This window comes from Desmodus rotundus, chromosome 10 (genome assembly GCF_022682495.2).
Source record: "Desmodus rotundus isolate HL8 chromosome 10, HLdesRot8A.1, whole genome shotgun sequence".
Taxonomy (NCBI): Eukaryota; Metazoa; Chordata; class Mammalia; order Chiroptera; family Phyllostomidae; genus Desmodus; species Desmodus rotundus.
Window position 1 is genome coordinate 238,030 of NC_071396.1, and position 16,809 is coordinate 254,838.

The 16,809-nt window shown below is 53.9% G+C and overlaps 1 protein-coding gene and 1 long non-coding RNA gene across 2 annotated transcripts; one reads left to right on the forward strand and one right to left on the reverse strand.

The window, feature by feature from the left end:
- Window positions 1–564: 564 nt before the first annotated feature.
- Window positions 565–13,824, forward strand: KLHL12 (kelch like family member 12). The gene is given in 13 exon segments (XM_024576054.3): window positions 565–697; window positions 2,364–2,596; window positions 5,187–5,340; window positions 6,409–6,626; window positions 9,260–9,409; window positions 9,670–9,784; window positions 10,215–10,321; window positions 11,036–11,119; window positions 11,121–11,232; window positions 11,687–11,845; window positions 12,167–12,265; window positions 13,191–13,377; window positions 13,555–13,824. Coding segments are annotated over 12 exon segments (1,707 nt in total). The 5' UTR covers window positions 565–697; window positions 2,364–2,401; the 3' UTR covers window positions 13,682–13,824.
- A 146-nt stretch (window positions 13,825–13,970) lies between these two features.
- Window positions 13,971–16,808, reverse strand: LOC123478243 (uncharacterized). Its single transcript, XR_006653400.2, has 3 exons — window positions 16,681–16,808; window positions 15,440–15,617; window positions 13,971–14,628 (listed from the first exon to the last, which is right to left on the reverse strand). It is a non-coding gene; the product is annotated as an uncharacterized lncRNA (long non-coding RNA).
- Window position 16,809: the final 1 nt, after the last annotated feature.

Here is a 16,809-nt window from a genome sequence, read left to right on the forward strand (position 1 = left end):
AATTAGGTTGCTACCCCCTCAGCCACGATTTTATTACCCTAAGGCATCAAAGGCCCCACGGAGGAAAGGAACCTTGTCCCCACCCCCGGAGCCACTAAGATAACTGCGCCCAAGTCGGTAAGAACCCACCTCCCTAGGGTGCACGCGGAGAGGGGCGCCGAAGATCCAGGCGTCCACCTTGCAGGGACCGCGGGTGCTGGCGGGTCCCCTTGTGATGCACGCGTGCTGAGGTCAAGGGCTCGGGGTCGGCGGGTTCCCACACGGCGGCCACCGTGGGCCATGGCTGCGGGAACCTCGTGGAGGGAGCCTCGTGGTTTTTCTCGAGGGCAGCCGGTTCCCGAGTCCCCAACGAGGAAGACATTTCCCCCCTCAGCTCCACGGCTCAGGAACCCCCGGCATCCTCCGAGGACCCCAGAATACCCACAGTCTGCCAACCCCACCCTGACCTTGGGCCTCGGCTGCTAGGCCCCGGGGCCTGCAGGTCACGTGATGACGTAGCATCATGGGACGCGTCCCTGACGGGAGGGGTGCGCCCCCCCCCTGCGCCAAACGTCATCACGTCGCGCTGCTGCGGGCCGACCGGGCAAGACGTGTGCTGTGACGGCTCCAGAGCCTCGGTCCTGGCAGCGCCTGGGCTTTCTACAGCCTGAGCCGCCTGGGCTGCGCCCTCTCGTCCCCACCCGGCGGGCCTCCGCAGGTGAGCCGACCGGGAGGGCGGCGCTCGGCCACTGTCCCAGTCCGCCGGTCGGGCCCTGCCCCGTGTCTCCTCCCTCCGAGGGGACCCCGGAGGGACAGTCAGCCAGCGGCACCAGGTGTTGTCCGGGTCCTACCCCGCCCCCCCCGTTTCCTCCCCTAGGTTGGAGCCGTTCTGGAACCGGACCGGTGGTTTCGGAAGTTCTGGGAGGGGTACTGCTGTCTTCGCCCGGCGAAGGTGCAGCCCAGTCCAGGCCGAGCCCGCGGGACCCCGGGAAGGCTCCACACCCCTTGTCTCTGTTCAGACCCTCCTCCTCCTCCTCCTCCGCAGCGGCGCCCAAGTGGGTAATCACCGTCTGCTTTGGTGACTCACCTCCTGTTCCCTAGGGCCGATTCCCCTGCAGGGGCGTCGGGGATAATGACCAGGCACCCGCGAGGATTCAAGATGTCATTACGGTTGTGGTTTGTGGACGCTTATGATTATTTTCTTGAATCATTTCAGAAAGTTTTGGGTTACAAATGAGATAGAGTCTCTTAATAACCACCTTACTTCATTCCTCAAAAGTGGAAGAAAAAAACATAGTATGACGAGAGCTTGTCAACAATCGAGGAAGTACTTCTTGCATTGATTTTTTTAAAACATAATCTATCGCCAAGGTCATTTAGCTGACGTGTACAGGTGAACTTTGCAAGTGACTGGCTATGGCAGAAAATTAGTAGTGAGTTTTGATACATTTCTGCCTTAATAAGGCTCTTTGTTTCAGTATGGGAGGGTTTCTGTAAATACTGACTTGCTGATGTTGATGGACATCAACTAATAATGTAGAGGAGGAAGACAAATCCAGTGCAAGCCCCCAGACAGGCCTGCGTGGTGTCTCTTGGTGAGTGTAGGTGTTTTGGGAAGTGTTGGCACATAATTCTTTGCCTACTTCTCTAGAAAAAAGTTTATTTTCACTGACTCTAGCTTTGACTGCTCGAAGGTGAATGTGCAATTTTTCTTCTCTAATATTTGTTTCCTACACTTACTGTACACCTGCCGGGGTAGAAAGCTATGCAGCGCAGGGGCCCCACCCCCTGAATGCTGGCCCATTTAACCTGCTGACAGATGGGGTCAGTGATACTGGCACACGCCACTGAGCAGCGTCATCTTCACCGTTCGGTCGTTTGCAACAACAGCCTTGTGCAGGTCTGTGTGCTGATGACAGCGAACGTCAGGGGCGGGGCACTCATGCTGCTGGGCTTAGAGGCAGGAGATCATCCTCGCGATCGGTAGTGGCCCGACAGTGGTGGTAATGCCAGGAACAGGATGCTCTCTACTCGGAGTTCGGTTCTGAGGGAGCTTCCTTAATTTGTAAATCTACTCGAAAATGATCCGTTTCTCCACTCCTTCAAATGTGCTCATTGTGCACTGGCCGGTGTGGCTCCATGGGTTGGGCATCATCCCAAGAACTGAAGGGTCGCCGGTTCGATTCCCTGTCAGGGCACATGCCTGGGTCGCTTGCAGGCCAGGCCCCCAGTTGGAGCAAGAGGCAACTGGTTAGCGTTTCTCTCTCACATCAGTATTTCTATCTTTCTCCCTCCCTTCCCTCTCTCTATAAATAAATAATAAAATCTTCAAAAAAAGATAACTACTCAGATGTGCTCATTGGTTTTTCCTCTTGTACTTCCAGAATCCAGGAGCCCCTCCCGCGTGTCCCCGCACCGCTCGATGGGAGGCGCCATGGCCCCCAGAGACATCATGACAAACACGCATGCCAAGTCCATCCTCAACTCCATGAACTCGCTCCGGAAGAGCGGCACCCTGTGCGATGTGACCCTGCGGGTGCAGCAGCAGGACTTCCCCGCCCATCGGGTCGTGCTGGCCGCCTGCAGCGACTACTTCTGTGCCATGTTCACCAGCGAGGTGAGGCGCCTGCCCGGGATCTCCTCTCCCCAGGGAAAGGAGACGTTAGACGGGGCGGCGGTCGATGGGCGGGCCCTGCTCACATGCCTGCACCTCAGTTGTGTACATTAGGGACAATAGTGACACATAATGACATTCAGTTACTGTGACGGTTATTTCACAAAACTACGTACAAGATGCTTAGAACAGTGCCTGGCGTGTGGTAGCACACACAATGTCAGGTTTGGGTTTTACTTGTTTTTTAAATGTTTTCCTGTTTTCCTCCCTGTAGAGGTTACTATTTTAAAGTGAATGCTGGGGAAAATCAGGAGGAAGGAAGGACAGAGGAGTGGGGTTTGGCCCCCACACTACCCCACTTAACAGTGCGTGAAGCAGGGCAGCCTTCACTCTGCCGATGCGGGTTTTAGAGTGATGTCCAGCGAGAGCAGGAGGGCTTGGCGAGGGCTGTGCAGGTGTGTGGAGTCGCACCTGGAAAGGCGCTGGCTCTGGGGATAAGCAGTTAACAAAGCGGGTGAGGAGGAGGTTGGCCTGACCAGAGAGAAAGTGGTGCTCACGAAGGTCACAAGAGACTGCTTTAGGAGCCAGCGGAACCCTTAAAGTGCGCAGAGTAGGGCTGTGGAATACGTTATGGGGTGCCCTTAGAGTGTTGACCAGAGGGGGGTGCTGTTGGGAAAATCTACTCCCCGCCCCCACCCACCGCCAGAGACCTGAGAAAGAGGCTGACAACTCCGTCCTTACCAGTGTTTCTTAGGGGAGCTTACACAGGGGTCCGCCATGTGGTGGGCCCCAAATGGTGATAAGGAGCAGGGCAGGATGGGGGGTCAGCAGCCTGCCGAGTAAGACCAGGGCCTGTTGCAGGACCAGGTAAGGGGTCACCAGAGGTCTCTGAGGGGGTTTTCGGGAACCTAGCAGGGTTTTCAGAGCCCTGAAACTCGTTTTCAAGATCTCAAGTCTGATTTTTAATTTTTAAATAAATTATCTTTTCTTTTCGAGCTTGAGTGTTGAGTACAGTATTTATACCTATGCCTGAAAAGTGGTAACACTTTTTTTTTTTTTTTAAGATTTTTAAATTTATTTTCAGAGAGAGGGGAAAGAAGAGAGAGAACATCAGTGCCTCCTCCCAGGCACGTGCCCCACCTACGAATCGAACCAGCAACCCTTTGGTTCATAGGCCGGCGCTCAGTACACTGAGCCACACCAGCCAGGTCACGCTTTTTAAAAATCTTTTTAACCACTAGTTTTTCTTTCATTAATCCTGTTACCTCAGTGAAGATGTTGCTGGACTGTGTTAGGTGATGGCTATGTCCCATCCGCCCAAGGGCTGTGTGTTACCACCTCATTTTCTTTCTTTCTTTTTTTCTTTTTAACCACCTCATTTCACAAATGAGGAAGCAAGGCCTCAGATGGTCAGCGACTTGCCGAGAGCCCCATGGCTTATGAATGGTAGAGGTGGGATCTAATCCTCCCGTTTCTGACCGGGGCCTAGAGTTTTTCATTGCTGTGCCTCTCGGCCTCTGCAATGCGGACCCGCCATTCTCGGCCTGACTTTAAAGCCAGGGTTTTTGGTGGTGCTCTGAGCCAGTGCTCAGCCCCATGCTGGTGGGGGAGACGTGAGGACCTGACAGGCCCTCTGGCCAGGCCAGTTTTCAACGCTCTTATGCCATGACCTCAGAGGTCCCTGTCCTGTACTGTCCCTCACAGTGTCCGCCCAACAGCCTCAGGAGTGGCAATGGGCTGGGCGTGATGTGCAGGGGGCTAGGCCCACCGGCTCCAGTTTCATGCTGTGCAGCCTCTTCCTGCTCAGCTCAAAGGAAGTGTCTGTGTTCACTCCTGTTCTACACATTCAGCCTTCTGTGTAGACTTCTGTAAAAGAATTCTTTACTTTTTGTTCTGATCAGTGATTATCTTACGGTCCTTTATAAAACTTGACGTTGGTCTCAGAAATGCCAGCTAGTTTCATCTTTATTTGTAAGAGTAACTGTGACTCATAACTCCAAGGAGGTAGCCCACCCCAGTGACTCCGTAGTCCCCAGGCCGAGTCAGACCATGTCTTGCAGAGCGTCAGACAACTCAGCTGTGCGCAGACAGTGTTCCTGCAGAAGGCCCCTTAGACGACCTGCGCGTCCCTGTTTGTCATTGCCATGTGCAGTCCAGGGACAGGGAAGGCAGTGCTGCGGAGTCTGGAGGGTGTGGAGCCGCAGCCCCGGGGTCCCCTACGAGCATGTCTTCCTAAAATTTTGTGTTTTGCCTTAAAAGCTCAGTGGTATGTTCGTGGAAGTGTCGCATTCAATTGTGTGGCATCTGTGTGTTTATACGGAAGCAGTATTTTAAATTATTCACTGGTAAAATTGATATTCCAGGAAAGTGTTGCCTTGCTGTGTGCCCTGGGTCCCACACAGTTCCTCCCCCACTGGAGCAGCTACAAATGCCGTGTTTGCTTTACACAAACCAAACGAAAGAGATCATAATTTTTTGAAGGACGTGTAGTCAGCTAATACTACTAACATCCTTTCAGGTTCTTGGACATGAGATGCTGCCTTTATCTTGGGGAATTCTCACCTCCCTTATCTCACACCCTCTGAATTCTCAGCTTTCAGAGAAGGGGAAACCTCACGTCGACATCCAGGGTTTGACCGCCTCCACCATGGAGATCCTGCTGGACTTCGTGTACACAGAGACGGTGCATGTGACCGTGGAGAATGTGCAGGAGCTGCTGCCGGCAGCCTGTCTGCTGCAGCTGAAAGGTACAGCTGTCGCTCTCATGCACGCCACGGTGGCCCTGGGGCGTTTCAGATGAAGGGGGTCACCTCGGTCACCCGCGTGCTATCCCCGGCACAGAGATTGGCTTGAGCACAGTGGATGGGCCTCTTCCACGTGAGCGTTGGGCCCTTTAGGTCGCTTACGCCGGCTCCGTTCTCAGGGAGAGGGAGGGGCAGGTGGCAGGTGCATTTCCTGCACGTGTGCATCCCCCCAGCAGCCTTGCAGGGGAGGGAGAGGAGGAGCTCTTTGCTGCCCACCCAGGGCGCTGGACAGGCCAGGGGGGCTATTCGTGGGGGACCCTTTGTGCCTTTGACTTTTGAATCATATGAAGTGAGCAGTAAGACCTTTAATTGACACACAGTTAAAAAGTGTAAAGTAAAAGTATAAAGTTTTCCCAGGATTCGCAATGAAGCCCCTTCCTGTACCCGGTCTGCTTTCTCGGCCTCCAGGGACGTGTCTGCTCCGCCCTTGGATGCCTGTCACAGCAGGCGGGGCGTGTGCAGCCAAGCGATCACGTCTTGCCCCGACCTGCTCAGGTAGAGAAATAGGAGACAGTTATTCACATCTCCTACTTTTTCCTGTACTGGAGTCTTTTAGCAAATTAAGGATTTTTTTTTTTAATTTTTCAATTACAGTTGACATCACACATTATATTAGTGTCAGGGGTACAGCACAGTAGTTACACTTACACTACTCGTGAGGTAAATTTCCACGTGGAATAGAAATTAGGTGCATTATGCTGAATTATAGTTGGTTTTATAGCTTGACTCTCAAGCATTTTATAGGCGTTTTTGCTCAGTCATGCAGGTGTCCGGGGAAGCAGTGCCTCTTGCGAAAACAGAGGCCATTGCAAAGGCCTTGCTGGAGGGCATGCTGCACACAGCCCGGAAGTAGGGTGTGAGGTCCTGGAGCATAAACTTTCTAATCTGTTGCTTCGGTGTTCAGCCAGGGTTTCTCTGATATCACGTAGAGAAGATGATGCGATCGAGAGTGGAGACCAGTGCACATCTGGCCGAGAGCCCTGAAGTGCCCACTGTCTGTGTCTGTCCCAGGTGTGAAGCAGGCCTGCTGTGAGTTCTTAGAGAGTCAGCTGGACCCTTCCAACTGCCTGGGTATCAGGGACTTTGCTGAAACCCACAGCTGTGTGGACCTGATGCAGGCTGCAGAGGTGTTTAGCCAGAAGCACTTTCCTGAAGTGGTGCAGCACGAAGAATTCATCCTCCTCGGTCAAGGAGAGGTGGAGAAGCTAATCAAATGCGATGAAATTCAGGTACAGACGTGGCTTCGTGCTGCAGCTTTTTCAGACTGGGCCATTACAAACCTTGGGAAAAGCAAGGTGCAGTTAACTGTGTTTCTGCAGAAGGGTGCCTTGTTTTATTTTGTTTTGTTTTGTTTGAGATTTATTTATACAGAGAGGGGAAGGGAGGGGGAGGGAGAGAAACATCGATGTGTAGTTGCCTCTCATGCGCCCCTACTGGGGACCTGGCCCGCAACCCAGGCATATGCCGAGTAGAACTCGAACTGGCGACCTTTTGGTTTGCAGGCTGGCGCTCAGTCCACTGAGCCACACCAGCCAGGGCTGCACAGGGTGTCTCCGAGTGTGCATGTTGGCTCCACAGGCCTCATTAAATGCCCTTGGAAATGACATGCCAGATGTATTTGCATATTTATGGGAGGGAGTTCACCACCTTCCTGGAGGAAATGTATGTCCCAGCGGCCCAGAATCACTGCTCTGAAGGGTGGATGAAGCAGAAATTGGGGGAAAGTGGGTTTCTCTGTTGCCTCTTCACCTTACAGATGTCTCTCATGCATACCTGAGACAGAGCAGCCACTGTGCTGGGTTCTGTGGATCCAGTTCTTGTTTTCAGAGAAGTGACAGGATGGTGGTGGTAGAGATGTCAAAAAAACCAAAACTGATTTCCATAGAGTGTAATGAGAATAAGGAGCCTGTTCAGAGTGAGGACATTGCATGGAAGAAAGAGAGTGAACCTAGGTGCAAGTTAGATCAAAGAGGAAGGGACGAACGAGGTTGGGGTCCGTGAGCAGGAGCTGGGTCCTGAGTGCCCCATGGGGGATGAGGGAATGGGAGGGCCTGGGCCCCGGGTGGTGCGGCAGCACTCGGTGCTGAGCCCAGCGAGGGAACATCAGTCAGGGCAGCTCCAAGTCATCCCAGTGCCTCCGCAGTTTTTGTGGTGTGTAGGTCTTAGGCTCATAAGACGTCCAGCCTAGAGCTATTCAGTGACAGAACGCCCAGGGCCTTCCCCTCCAGTTGTCCAGGCCTGTCATCTAGTTAGCAGCCAAGTGGTGGGACGAAAGTCCACCTGTTGGTTTTGTTTTCCCAGCTAGGAGAAACTCGATTCTCCAGGAAAGCTTAGAGTTCCTTTTCTGTCTCCCCTCTTGCACTCCTCAAATAACAGTGAGATGAGTTTCAAAGTAGTGGATTCCCAGACATTAGTGGCTCCTCAGTTGAAAGGGCTCCGAGCTCTCCTCCGTGCTGAACTGTTCCTTCCGGGGTCATCGGGGAGATCCTGACGAGCCGCATGAGGTCAGATCACCAGCCTGCGTGAAACCCTCTCCCAGTTCCGGTTGCTCCTAGATAAAGCCCAGTCTCCAGTGCTGTGCCTGGCCCTCGTTTATCGCTGCAGCTGGCCTGTTACTGTCCCCTCCCCCCGCCCACATTCACCCACTGCACCAGCCTCCTCTCGTTCCCCAAGTGGTCAGCGCTGTGCTCCAGGCCAGCACCGTTGAATAGAACGTCCTGGGAGGAGGGGGAGGACCTGTGTCTGCTGTGCAGCTTAGCCCCCTGTCATGTGGCCAGTGGGACTGAGAAGCTGGCTTTTCAGTTTAACCTAATTTTAATGAAGGGAAGTGCAGTTGCAACACGTGGCTGCTGGGCAGTGCGGCTCTGGAGTTTTTGCTTGTGCCCCTCAATCAGCCCTGGCGGCCTCGCCACCCACCAGCCCTCTGCCAACCACTGCTCACCTGTCGGAGTCAGACTCAATCTTGCCTCTGCAGGGAGGCCTTCCCTGACCCATCAGTCGAACCCAGGGGATCTCGTGTTTTTCTGCTTTGTAGCCCCTGTGCTTTTCCTGTGCAGCCCATCACGGCAGTTCGGGAGGGCTCGTTTTCTGGTTGAAGGTGACCTCCCCGCTGACAAGCGCGGCTCTTGTCTGACTTGTCACCACAGTGTGCCTGGCACTTCCTAGGGGTTCAAAGAAGCCATCAAATGCGTGGACATTCTGGAACATTTTCTGTATTCTCGGTTCTTAGGAAAAGTTCACAAAATGGCTTCTTGCTGTAGGTACTGTCACACTCTGAAAGGTGTCCGTCAGAGTGCACTCTGGCTGGTGGGAGGGACGTAGGACTGTCCTCTGCCGTTGCCCTTGGAAGGTCCTAGGTGTCATTGTACCTGCTGCTGCTCCAGGGGAATAGTATCAGTTTCTCAGGGTGTCTTACCTTTTCGGTTTGCCACATGTACACTTAGACCTGGGTGGTTATTACATGTATTGTTTTAAATGGCCCAGGGCCTGGGAATTACTCCAGTGCCAGCTTTGAATAGGGCAACAGAGTGTCCCCAACTCCCTTAGGTTTCAGAAATGACCAGGAAAAGCTCAGGAGTGGGAAACATGTTCAAGTGAAAACCAGCCCGTGACTGAGGGTTCATTAGGCACTATCCATCTTAGATATTTTACCCAACTTGACTACAGTCTTTTTCCTGGTCTTAGTGAGTTATGTGTGAAAAGATTGTTTTCCCACGAATCCAGCTGCTTTTGGCAGGTGGGAAATAATGGCTGGGGGCGGGGGGGACTAGGAAGGGAAGAGCAATCACGGCCACCTTCCGAGCTCGCTCAGCAGTCGGCGGAGCAGAGGTCCGCGAGGGCGAATTGAGTGCTGCGTTGGCAGGTGGACTCTGAAGAGCCGGTCTTCGAGGCCGTCATCAACTGGGTGAAGCACAACAAGAAGGAGCGAGAAGAGTCCCTGCCTGACCTGCTGCAGTACGTCCGGATGCCCCTGCTGACCCCCAGGTACATCACCGACGTCATAGACGCTGAGGTGAGTCACAGGAGACACACAGGACCCCAAACCTCGAGTATCTCCTGTCGCTAAATGTTGTGGCCTCACCTCGGTTTTTTAAATCATTTCTGGAAACCGACAGCGTACTTACTACCAGCAGCCTCCCGGAGCCACAAGGTTTTAGAAACTGGTTTCTGTATTGAGAAGTTAATTATCAGTACAACTTAATCATCAACGTGCTGTTTACACTCACAACATTAGCGGTGGCCGCAGCTCACTCTGTTCTCTGTGTGTTCCAGCCTTTCATCCGCTGTAGTCTCCAGTGCAGGGACCTCGTTGACGAAGCAAAGAAGTTTCATCTGAGGCCTGAACTGCGAAGTCAGATGCAGGGGCCCAGGACAAGGGCTCGCCTAGGTAGGCTGGCCCCTTGGCAGCAAACTGCCCCTGCAGGGTGGGGTGATGCGGTTGAAGACAACATTCCCCGGACCATGCAGAGACCTTGTTTCAGGCCTGTGTTTAATCTTGTATTAACTTTGTTAGACAAGTCACTTCAGCCCCACGCCTTCTGCCCTATTTTACATCACTGTGTGGAGGATTAAATGAGATAAAGTGTATGGAAGCATTTCATAAATGGTCAGGTATTGTTCCAGTGTATTTGGAGTCTGTGAGCTGGGAATTTCTTCGAATGCCATGTAGCATGAGGTACGCTGCCCCCCCCGCCCCCCCCCCCCCCCGTCCCCTTTCTGGGTGAGGAAGGAAGGAGCAGCCACAGGTGCACGGCACAGGGCGGGGCAGTGACCTCGCTGGTGACAGGGACAGTGACGTGACCTACCTTTCTCCTCAGGAGCCAATGAAGTGCTTCTGGTGGTTGGGGGCTTCGGAAGCCAGCAGTCTCCCATCGACGTGGTGGAGAAATATGATCCCAAAACTCAGGAGTGGAGCTTCTTACCAGTGAGTGAGGGTGGAAGCTGTTGTGGAGAAGGAGCTCAGGTATCTGGCTCTGGCTCTACGTCATAAGTAGCCCAGCCCTGCAACAGAAAAGCCTGGTGACTGCACAGTGTTCATTACAGCAGGGTCATGCGCACAGTAGGTACTCACTGAGTAGTTATCGACTGATTAGAGTTCGGAGATGCTGGTGGCCCGTGTAAGATGCCACTGTGGCAGCGCCTCCCTGAGCCGTCTCACTCCCAGCATGCTCCACTGGCCGTGCTCTGTCACCCTGAGCTCGGTGTGAGGTCACACTGAGCACAGAAGTTTGTATCTTCCTCACTTCGTGTGTCTCTCTTTCAGTGGGGAATGAAGAGTAATAAATATGAGGAAACGTGGAACTCTTTCCATCAGTCCTCCCGACTTTTAGGGTCATTGAGTCCTTGATTAACAAATCAGGAAACCTTTCACTCTAAGGGTAGATCTCGGTCTGTAGCCCAGAGCCCTGAGGACTAGAAAGGAATGAGATACTGGGATTCGGGAAGCCTTGGAGTGAGGCAGGCAGGCAGAAGGCTTAATGTTCGCGCAGCTGGCAGGCAACTGAGGATGTGCCTCCGCCTGAGGGGCTCCTGCTGGCCAGTGAAGAAGCCAAGTTCAGACAGAACTGGGAAGAGAGCCGGAGGGAGGGAGGCTTGCCTGACCCAGGTGCTCTGCGCCTCTTCTTTCCTAACTCCGAAGAGCATCACTCGGAAGAGACGGTACGTGGCCTCCGTGTCTCTGCATGACCGCATCTATGTCATCGGCGGCTACGACGGCCGTTCCCCGCCTCAGCTCGGTGGAGTGTCTAGACTGCACAGCAGATGAGGATGGGGTCTGGTACTCCGTCGCCCCGATGAACGTCCGGCGAGGCCTTGCTGGCGCCACCACCCTGGGAGGTAAGCTTGGTGTGCTGGGCAGAGCTTCCACTGTCGCGGCCGGCTCAGGGGTCATCCCTTCCTGTTGTCTGGCGGGAGCATGAAGTGGGGGCACTGGTGAGGTCAGATACTCCTTTGGCTTTGGAAACAGCCGTAGTATCAAAGCTGTTCAGTGGGCACAGGCACTTCAATGCCGACAGCTTGGTGGATCAGCTTGCAGCATAGTGAGGGGGACGTCTGCTTGTGGACTTGGGTGAACTGCGCTGCTCTTTGAGAGCTTGGAGGATTCCGTCCAACCCCACTGTTTTTACACGTCTTGACTGTTTTCATCCTTCCTGACAAGATTTAATTGACTTATCCCGTAGAAACACTTTGTTTTTGCTCCCAAACACTTGAAGGACTTGTGGGAAATTGGTGAAGAGTGATCAGAAATCTCTCCTTCTCTAACAGTCTGTGATTTGTTCATTCGGAGCAGATATGATCTATGTCTCTGGAGGCTTCGATGGCAGCAGGCGTCACACCAGTATGGAGCGCTACGACCCCAACATCGACCAGTGGAGCATGCTGGGAGATATGCAGACAGCCCGGGAAGGCGCGGGGCTGGTGGTAGCCGGCGGAGTGATCTATTGTCTAGGTGCTGAGTGGGGGAGGCAGGGATGGGAAGAGGATGTAAGGGTGGCAGCCTTTGTGGGGGTTGGGCATCCATTTTTACCAGAATTAAGTTCAAAAATGGCCTTGAACTAAAACCCTGGTCTATCCCTGTAGTTCCATAAACTGGGATTATCTTTTCATGGAAGCAGAATGTGGGATGCTATCAGATTTTTCTTTGGATTACTGGAGCTCTTGAGGGAGAGGTGAGGTTGAAGCATCAGTTGGACACTCAAAGAAAGGCAGACTGGGCATCGGTGTCTGGATTTGTCCTTCTTTCTGGAATGGCCTATACTTTGTCTTTCAGGAGGATATGATGGCTTGAATATCTTAAATTCAGTTGAGAAATATGATCCCCATACAGGACACTGGACTAACGTGACACCAATGGCCACCAAGCGCTCTGGTAAGGCCCGTCGGATCTAAGGGACAGGACAGTATGGCTCTCGCGTGTCTGCTTGTGTGGTGGTGGCACTGTCGGAGGACAGAGCCATCAGAGTTGTATCTCCGCCTCACTTCGACTCCAGTGACACACGGGTCGGACTCCGTTCTCCTCACCTGCGTTTCCTCTCACGCAGTGAGAGCAGAGACAGCTTAAACTTCCAAATGGAGCGTGTACTTGAGGGCAGAAACCTTCTTGTTTTATTCGTTTTTATGTCCTTTTCCCCTTTTTGCATCAAAAAAAGTTTTTTAATTGATTGATTTTTGAGGAGAGAAAAACATGGATCTGTGGTTGCACGTACTACACATTCATTGGTTGATTCCCTTATGTGCCCCAACTGGGGACTGAACCCACCACCTTGGCATATCCGGATAGTGCTCTACCCAACTGAACCACCCACTCAGGATCCTCCCTGCATTGTCATGTCCAGCACAGTCTGGTGTCGGCACACGTTAGGTGGACGAGCGCTGACAAGGCCTAACACACCTGCGGGTGCTTCCTGAGGTGCAGGAGCCGGGCCCAGGCCAGAGAGCACCTCCTGTTCTGAGTCACTGTCTCTGGGCAAAAACTGCTCCAGAACCTCAGTCACCTCTCTTCCCTCCACCTTCATTGCCTCCTTTTCCCACTTCTTTTCTACCAATGAAGAAGGTCGGGGTCTGAACGGATGCAAGTGGAAGTGAGAACTGTTTCGATTTTTCTTTCCTCATTTCAACTCCCACCAGAGGGCTGACAGATGGAATAGCCTGTGCTGGACCAATCACATTAGCCCCGTCTGGCTCTAGTGCACGCCCCTGAGCCCCCCGGGAATTCAGCCAGCCCTTGGTGACCACGTCTTCTGTAACTCAGACCCTCACTTCAATGTCAGTAACTTGCTGCACTTTCTCCTCAGGTGCAGGAGTAGCCCTGCTGAATGACCATATTTACGTGGTGGGGGGATTTGATGGCACAGCCCACCTTTCTTCTGTTGAAGCGTACAACATCCGCACTGATTCCTGGACGGCTGTCACCTGCATGACCACCCCACGATGCTATGTGGGGGCCACAGTGCTTCGGGGCAGACTTTATGCAATTGCAGGGTGAGGACTGAAAACCAGGCTGGAGCCATCATGCGATAGGACGACGTGGTCCGATCCGCACTGCTGGGTGGACTCAGGGTATGGGTCAGGGCAGATGTCTCCATGGCATCCTCAGTGTGGGACATGCATGGGGAAGGACAGAATGCTCATTTCCCTCTTCTGCTTCTCCCCACTCAGCTACGATGGGAACTCCCTGCTGAGCAGCATCGAGTGCTATGACCCCATCATCGACAACTGGGAAGTGGTGACGTCCATGGGGACCCAGCGCTGTGATGCCGGTGTGTGTGTTCTCCGAGAGAAGTGATCCTTGTTGGAAACCATCCAGAGCGAGTGACCAGTCCAGGGGCCAGTTGGCGGGAGAATCAAGGTTCCCAGAATGTCTACTTCCTGCTGTACTCAGGGTGATTACAAGCACCGGTGTCATGATGCTTGTCCTTATTTGACACACACTGCCCCTCACGCTGGCACTTGTCCCCAGGTAGGGTGGGGAACGGATGCTCACAGGAAGAGATGCACTCTGAGTGGACGTGAGGGGCCAGGTCCTCTCCTGGCTGAGACAGCACTTCTGGTGGTTTCTAGTTTACCATGCGCTCAGGAGGGTTTATACGTTGTGCCTCGTGTTGCTTAAAGTGAAGGTGAGTATGACCTGCGAGATGTGAGCAGTGTCTGACCTGCGTCTGGACTGGAAGGGTGCCAGCTTGAGTCAGCCTGGTAAAACCCAAGCCTTGTTTTCTAGGAAAAAATATCTTTCCTAGTGTGCAGGTAGCCAGTGGCAGCATGGTTCCACCCCAGAGGCAAGCAAAGGGAAGATCCTGTCGAAGCGTTGGGGCTTGGGGACATCTGTGTGACACTCCGTGTGAGCAGGGCTGCTGTGTCAGAACTGGGTTTGGAGTATATTAAGTACAGTGGGACCCTGGTTCTCAAACTTAATTGCTTCTGGAAGACTGTTTGAGATGCAGTCTGTTAGAAAACTGAATCATACAGGTGACTGACCATACAGACATCAGCATGAAAGGGTTTTCAGGTTGAGAACCAAAGTTTTGTTTGACAACCAAGACAGTTTCTCCGTGAACAGCTTGGTCAGGAACCGAACTGTTAGAGCTGGGAGGCGTTCCAGAACCAAGGTTTGGCTGTAACCTGAATTTGATGACATGAGTGTCATCTGGAAGGCTGAGGAGGGCGGTTATTTGAAGGGTCTTCGGATTTCCTGGGTTTTCTGGACTGCTGTGTGGCTCCTCTTGGCACTGGAGCCTGTGCGAGAGAAAACAGAACAAGTGTCAGGTGGGCAGAGGTGGGGTCAGGAGGGGTCAGAGTAGAAGTTCCTGTGATCGTGTAGTCGTCCTACTCCCTGCCAGGCACAGCAGGGTTCTCAAGTGGGTGTGAGGCTTCCTTTGTTGAATCAGACATGGTGCTGCTGTTACGTTGTGTACTGTTTATTTTGGGAAGGGGTAGGTGTGCAGCAGCCTGGAAGTTCAGCTACCTGGTATTGCCCTGTCCCTTTAAGGGTGCACTTCTGCTAAGGGTGGTTTTTACTGCTGTTTGGTACGTTTCGTCCTTTTCCTACTATAGGGTTCCCTTACCTGTGTCCTGAGAGTGAACCACGTCCATCCCAGGACAGAATAATCAAAGGGCAACCAAAACCCCTCTGTGGGTCCAGTACCTGTTCTCCCCACTTCTGAGCCACACTCACAGCTCCCCTATGCTGTGGAGTGCAATTCTTGCTTTATGGGCACCGGGAGTGTGGGAACGTGCTATCCTGAACAATGAGGCACTTTCCCTTTACCTTGCAATTCCATTTTTCCTCCCCCTGAATTTAATTGACCTAAAGAGTTTGTTTCCTTTGTATTTTTTTAAGAAAATATTAAAAATCATCTATCTCAAATGCCTTGAGAGTTTGCGACGAACCAGCACAGCCCGAAGACAGCTGGGGAACTGGGCATAGGGAGCAGCTGTGGGTGCTGACTCTCCTGCCTGTTCACCTCGTGTCTGCCGCGTAGCCCCACTGCTTCTCTGTTGGACACAGGTAAGAGGCAGCAGCCTCTTTACCCCTGGAGAATCTCACCAGTGAACCGTTTACCGCAATCTGCCATCGTCTCTGACTCCTCTCTCGCAGTGTCCTTGAAAACCTAAAGGCGATCAGAAGAGGCTCATTTAACCCCCGCTTGAACTTTGGGGTTGTCGTCGCCCCACCTCTTCTACTTGCTTCAGTTTATGGTCCGTGGCGCAGCTATGCAGAAGGCCTGCAAAACAGCAAAAAACCCAGATATTCCCAGAGCAGGGGAAGGGGAGCCAGGGAGGAATTTCTGTTCGCGGAAGAAGCTGCCAGCCTGTGAGCAGGGCACTGCCTGCTGGGGACAGGGCTGCTGTGAAACTGCCGTCCGAGCAGCAGCCCGGGGAGGGCAGCGAAGGTGGCCCCTGGGGTTTCAGCCCAGTTCCCGAATCGTCCTGACGTGTCGGCTGGACTCTGCAGGCCACTCGGTGTTGCACACGCCGAGCCACCCCCGACTCGGGGCTGTGCCGCTCTTCCCGGCCCCTAACGGGCAGCCGGTCACATGGTGTCCAGCCTCGGAAAGCCCTCGCTTCCCTCGTGTGCGGCCGTGTTCTCAGCTGCTCCAGACCCTGTCCTTCTACCCACTCGCGTGCGGCCTGCGCAGCTGCGGGCTCCCGGCGCCCAGCCCCTTCCTGTGTGGCGTCACCTTCCCTACGCGCACAGAACACTGCTCTGCCCAACAGAGCACGTTTCCGGGACACGGGAGGTGGTTTCTGGTGTAAATTCCACGTTCCTGCCTGGGCCACGGCGTCTGCCAAGAGCCCTCACCGCCCTCCCCGGCTCCCCATTCTATTCCTCCCAGAGGTAGTCTTCCTGTCCCCATGAACCCCGGTCCCCTGGCTCTAGTGTCGCCTTCCCGCCCTTCCACTGCTTTGTGCCCGGTTGTCTGTCTCACGCCCTGTTTTGCTGTGTCACCGTCGAGGCTGAGGGCTGGCGTGTAACAGGCACCCACTGACCACCGGGTCACTGATGGACAGAGACACGAGGACTTGCGGAGGGGCTGTGGCCTGTGGCTCTGGACCTCAACTCTGAGGGCGTGCGGTGACAGCCAAGTTCGGGCCTGTGCACCCCGGCGAGTCACCTCCGACCGAGACCTTCCTCACTGCACCCACAGGGAGGTCCCAACGAGCTGGGAGCTCGGTTTCCACAGCGCGCCTGCGCCATGCTGTGCCGCCGGTGAGTGGGCGCCGGTTGGAACAGTCGTCAGCCCCCGACAGCTACCTAGCGGCCCCCTGCAGGAGCCCAGGTCTGACCTGCATGCCGCGCTGTCGCCTCAGGAACATCCCCTCCCCCTGACCCGGCCCTGAACTCGGGTCCCAGGAAACGAGGGACTAACGCTCCACTTGAACGACCCAACAATCCGAGGGAGGCTCGGTGACTCA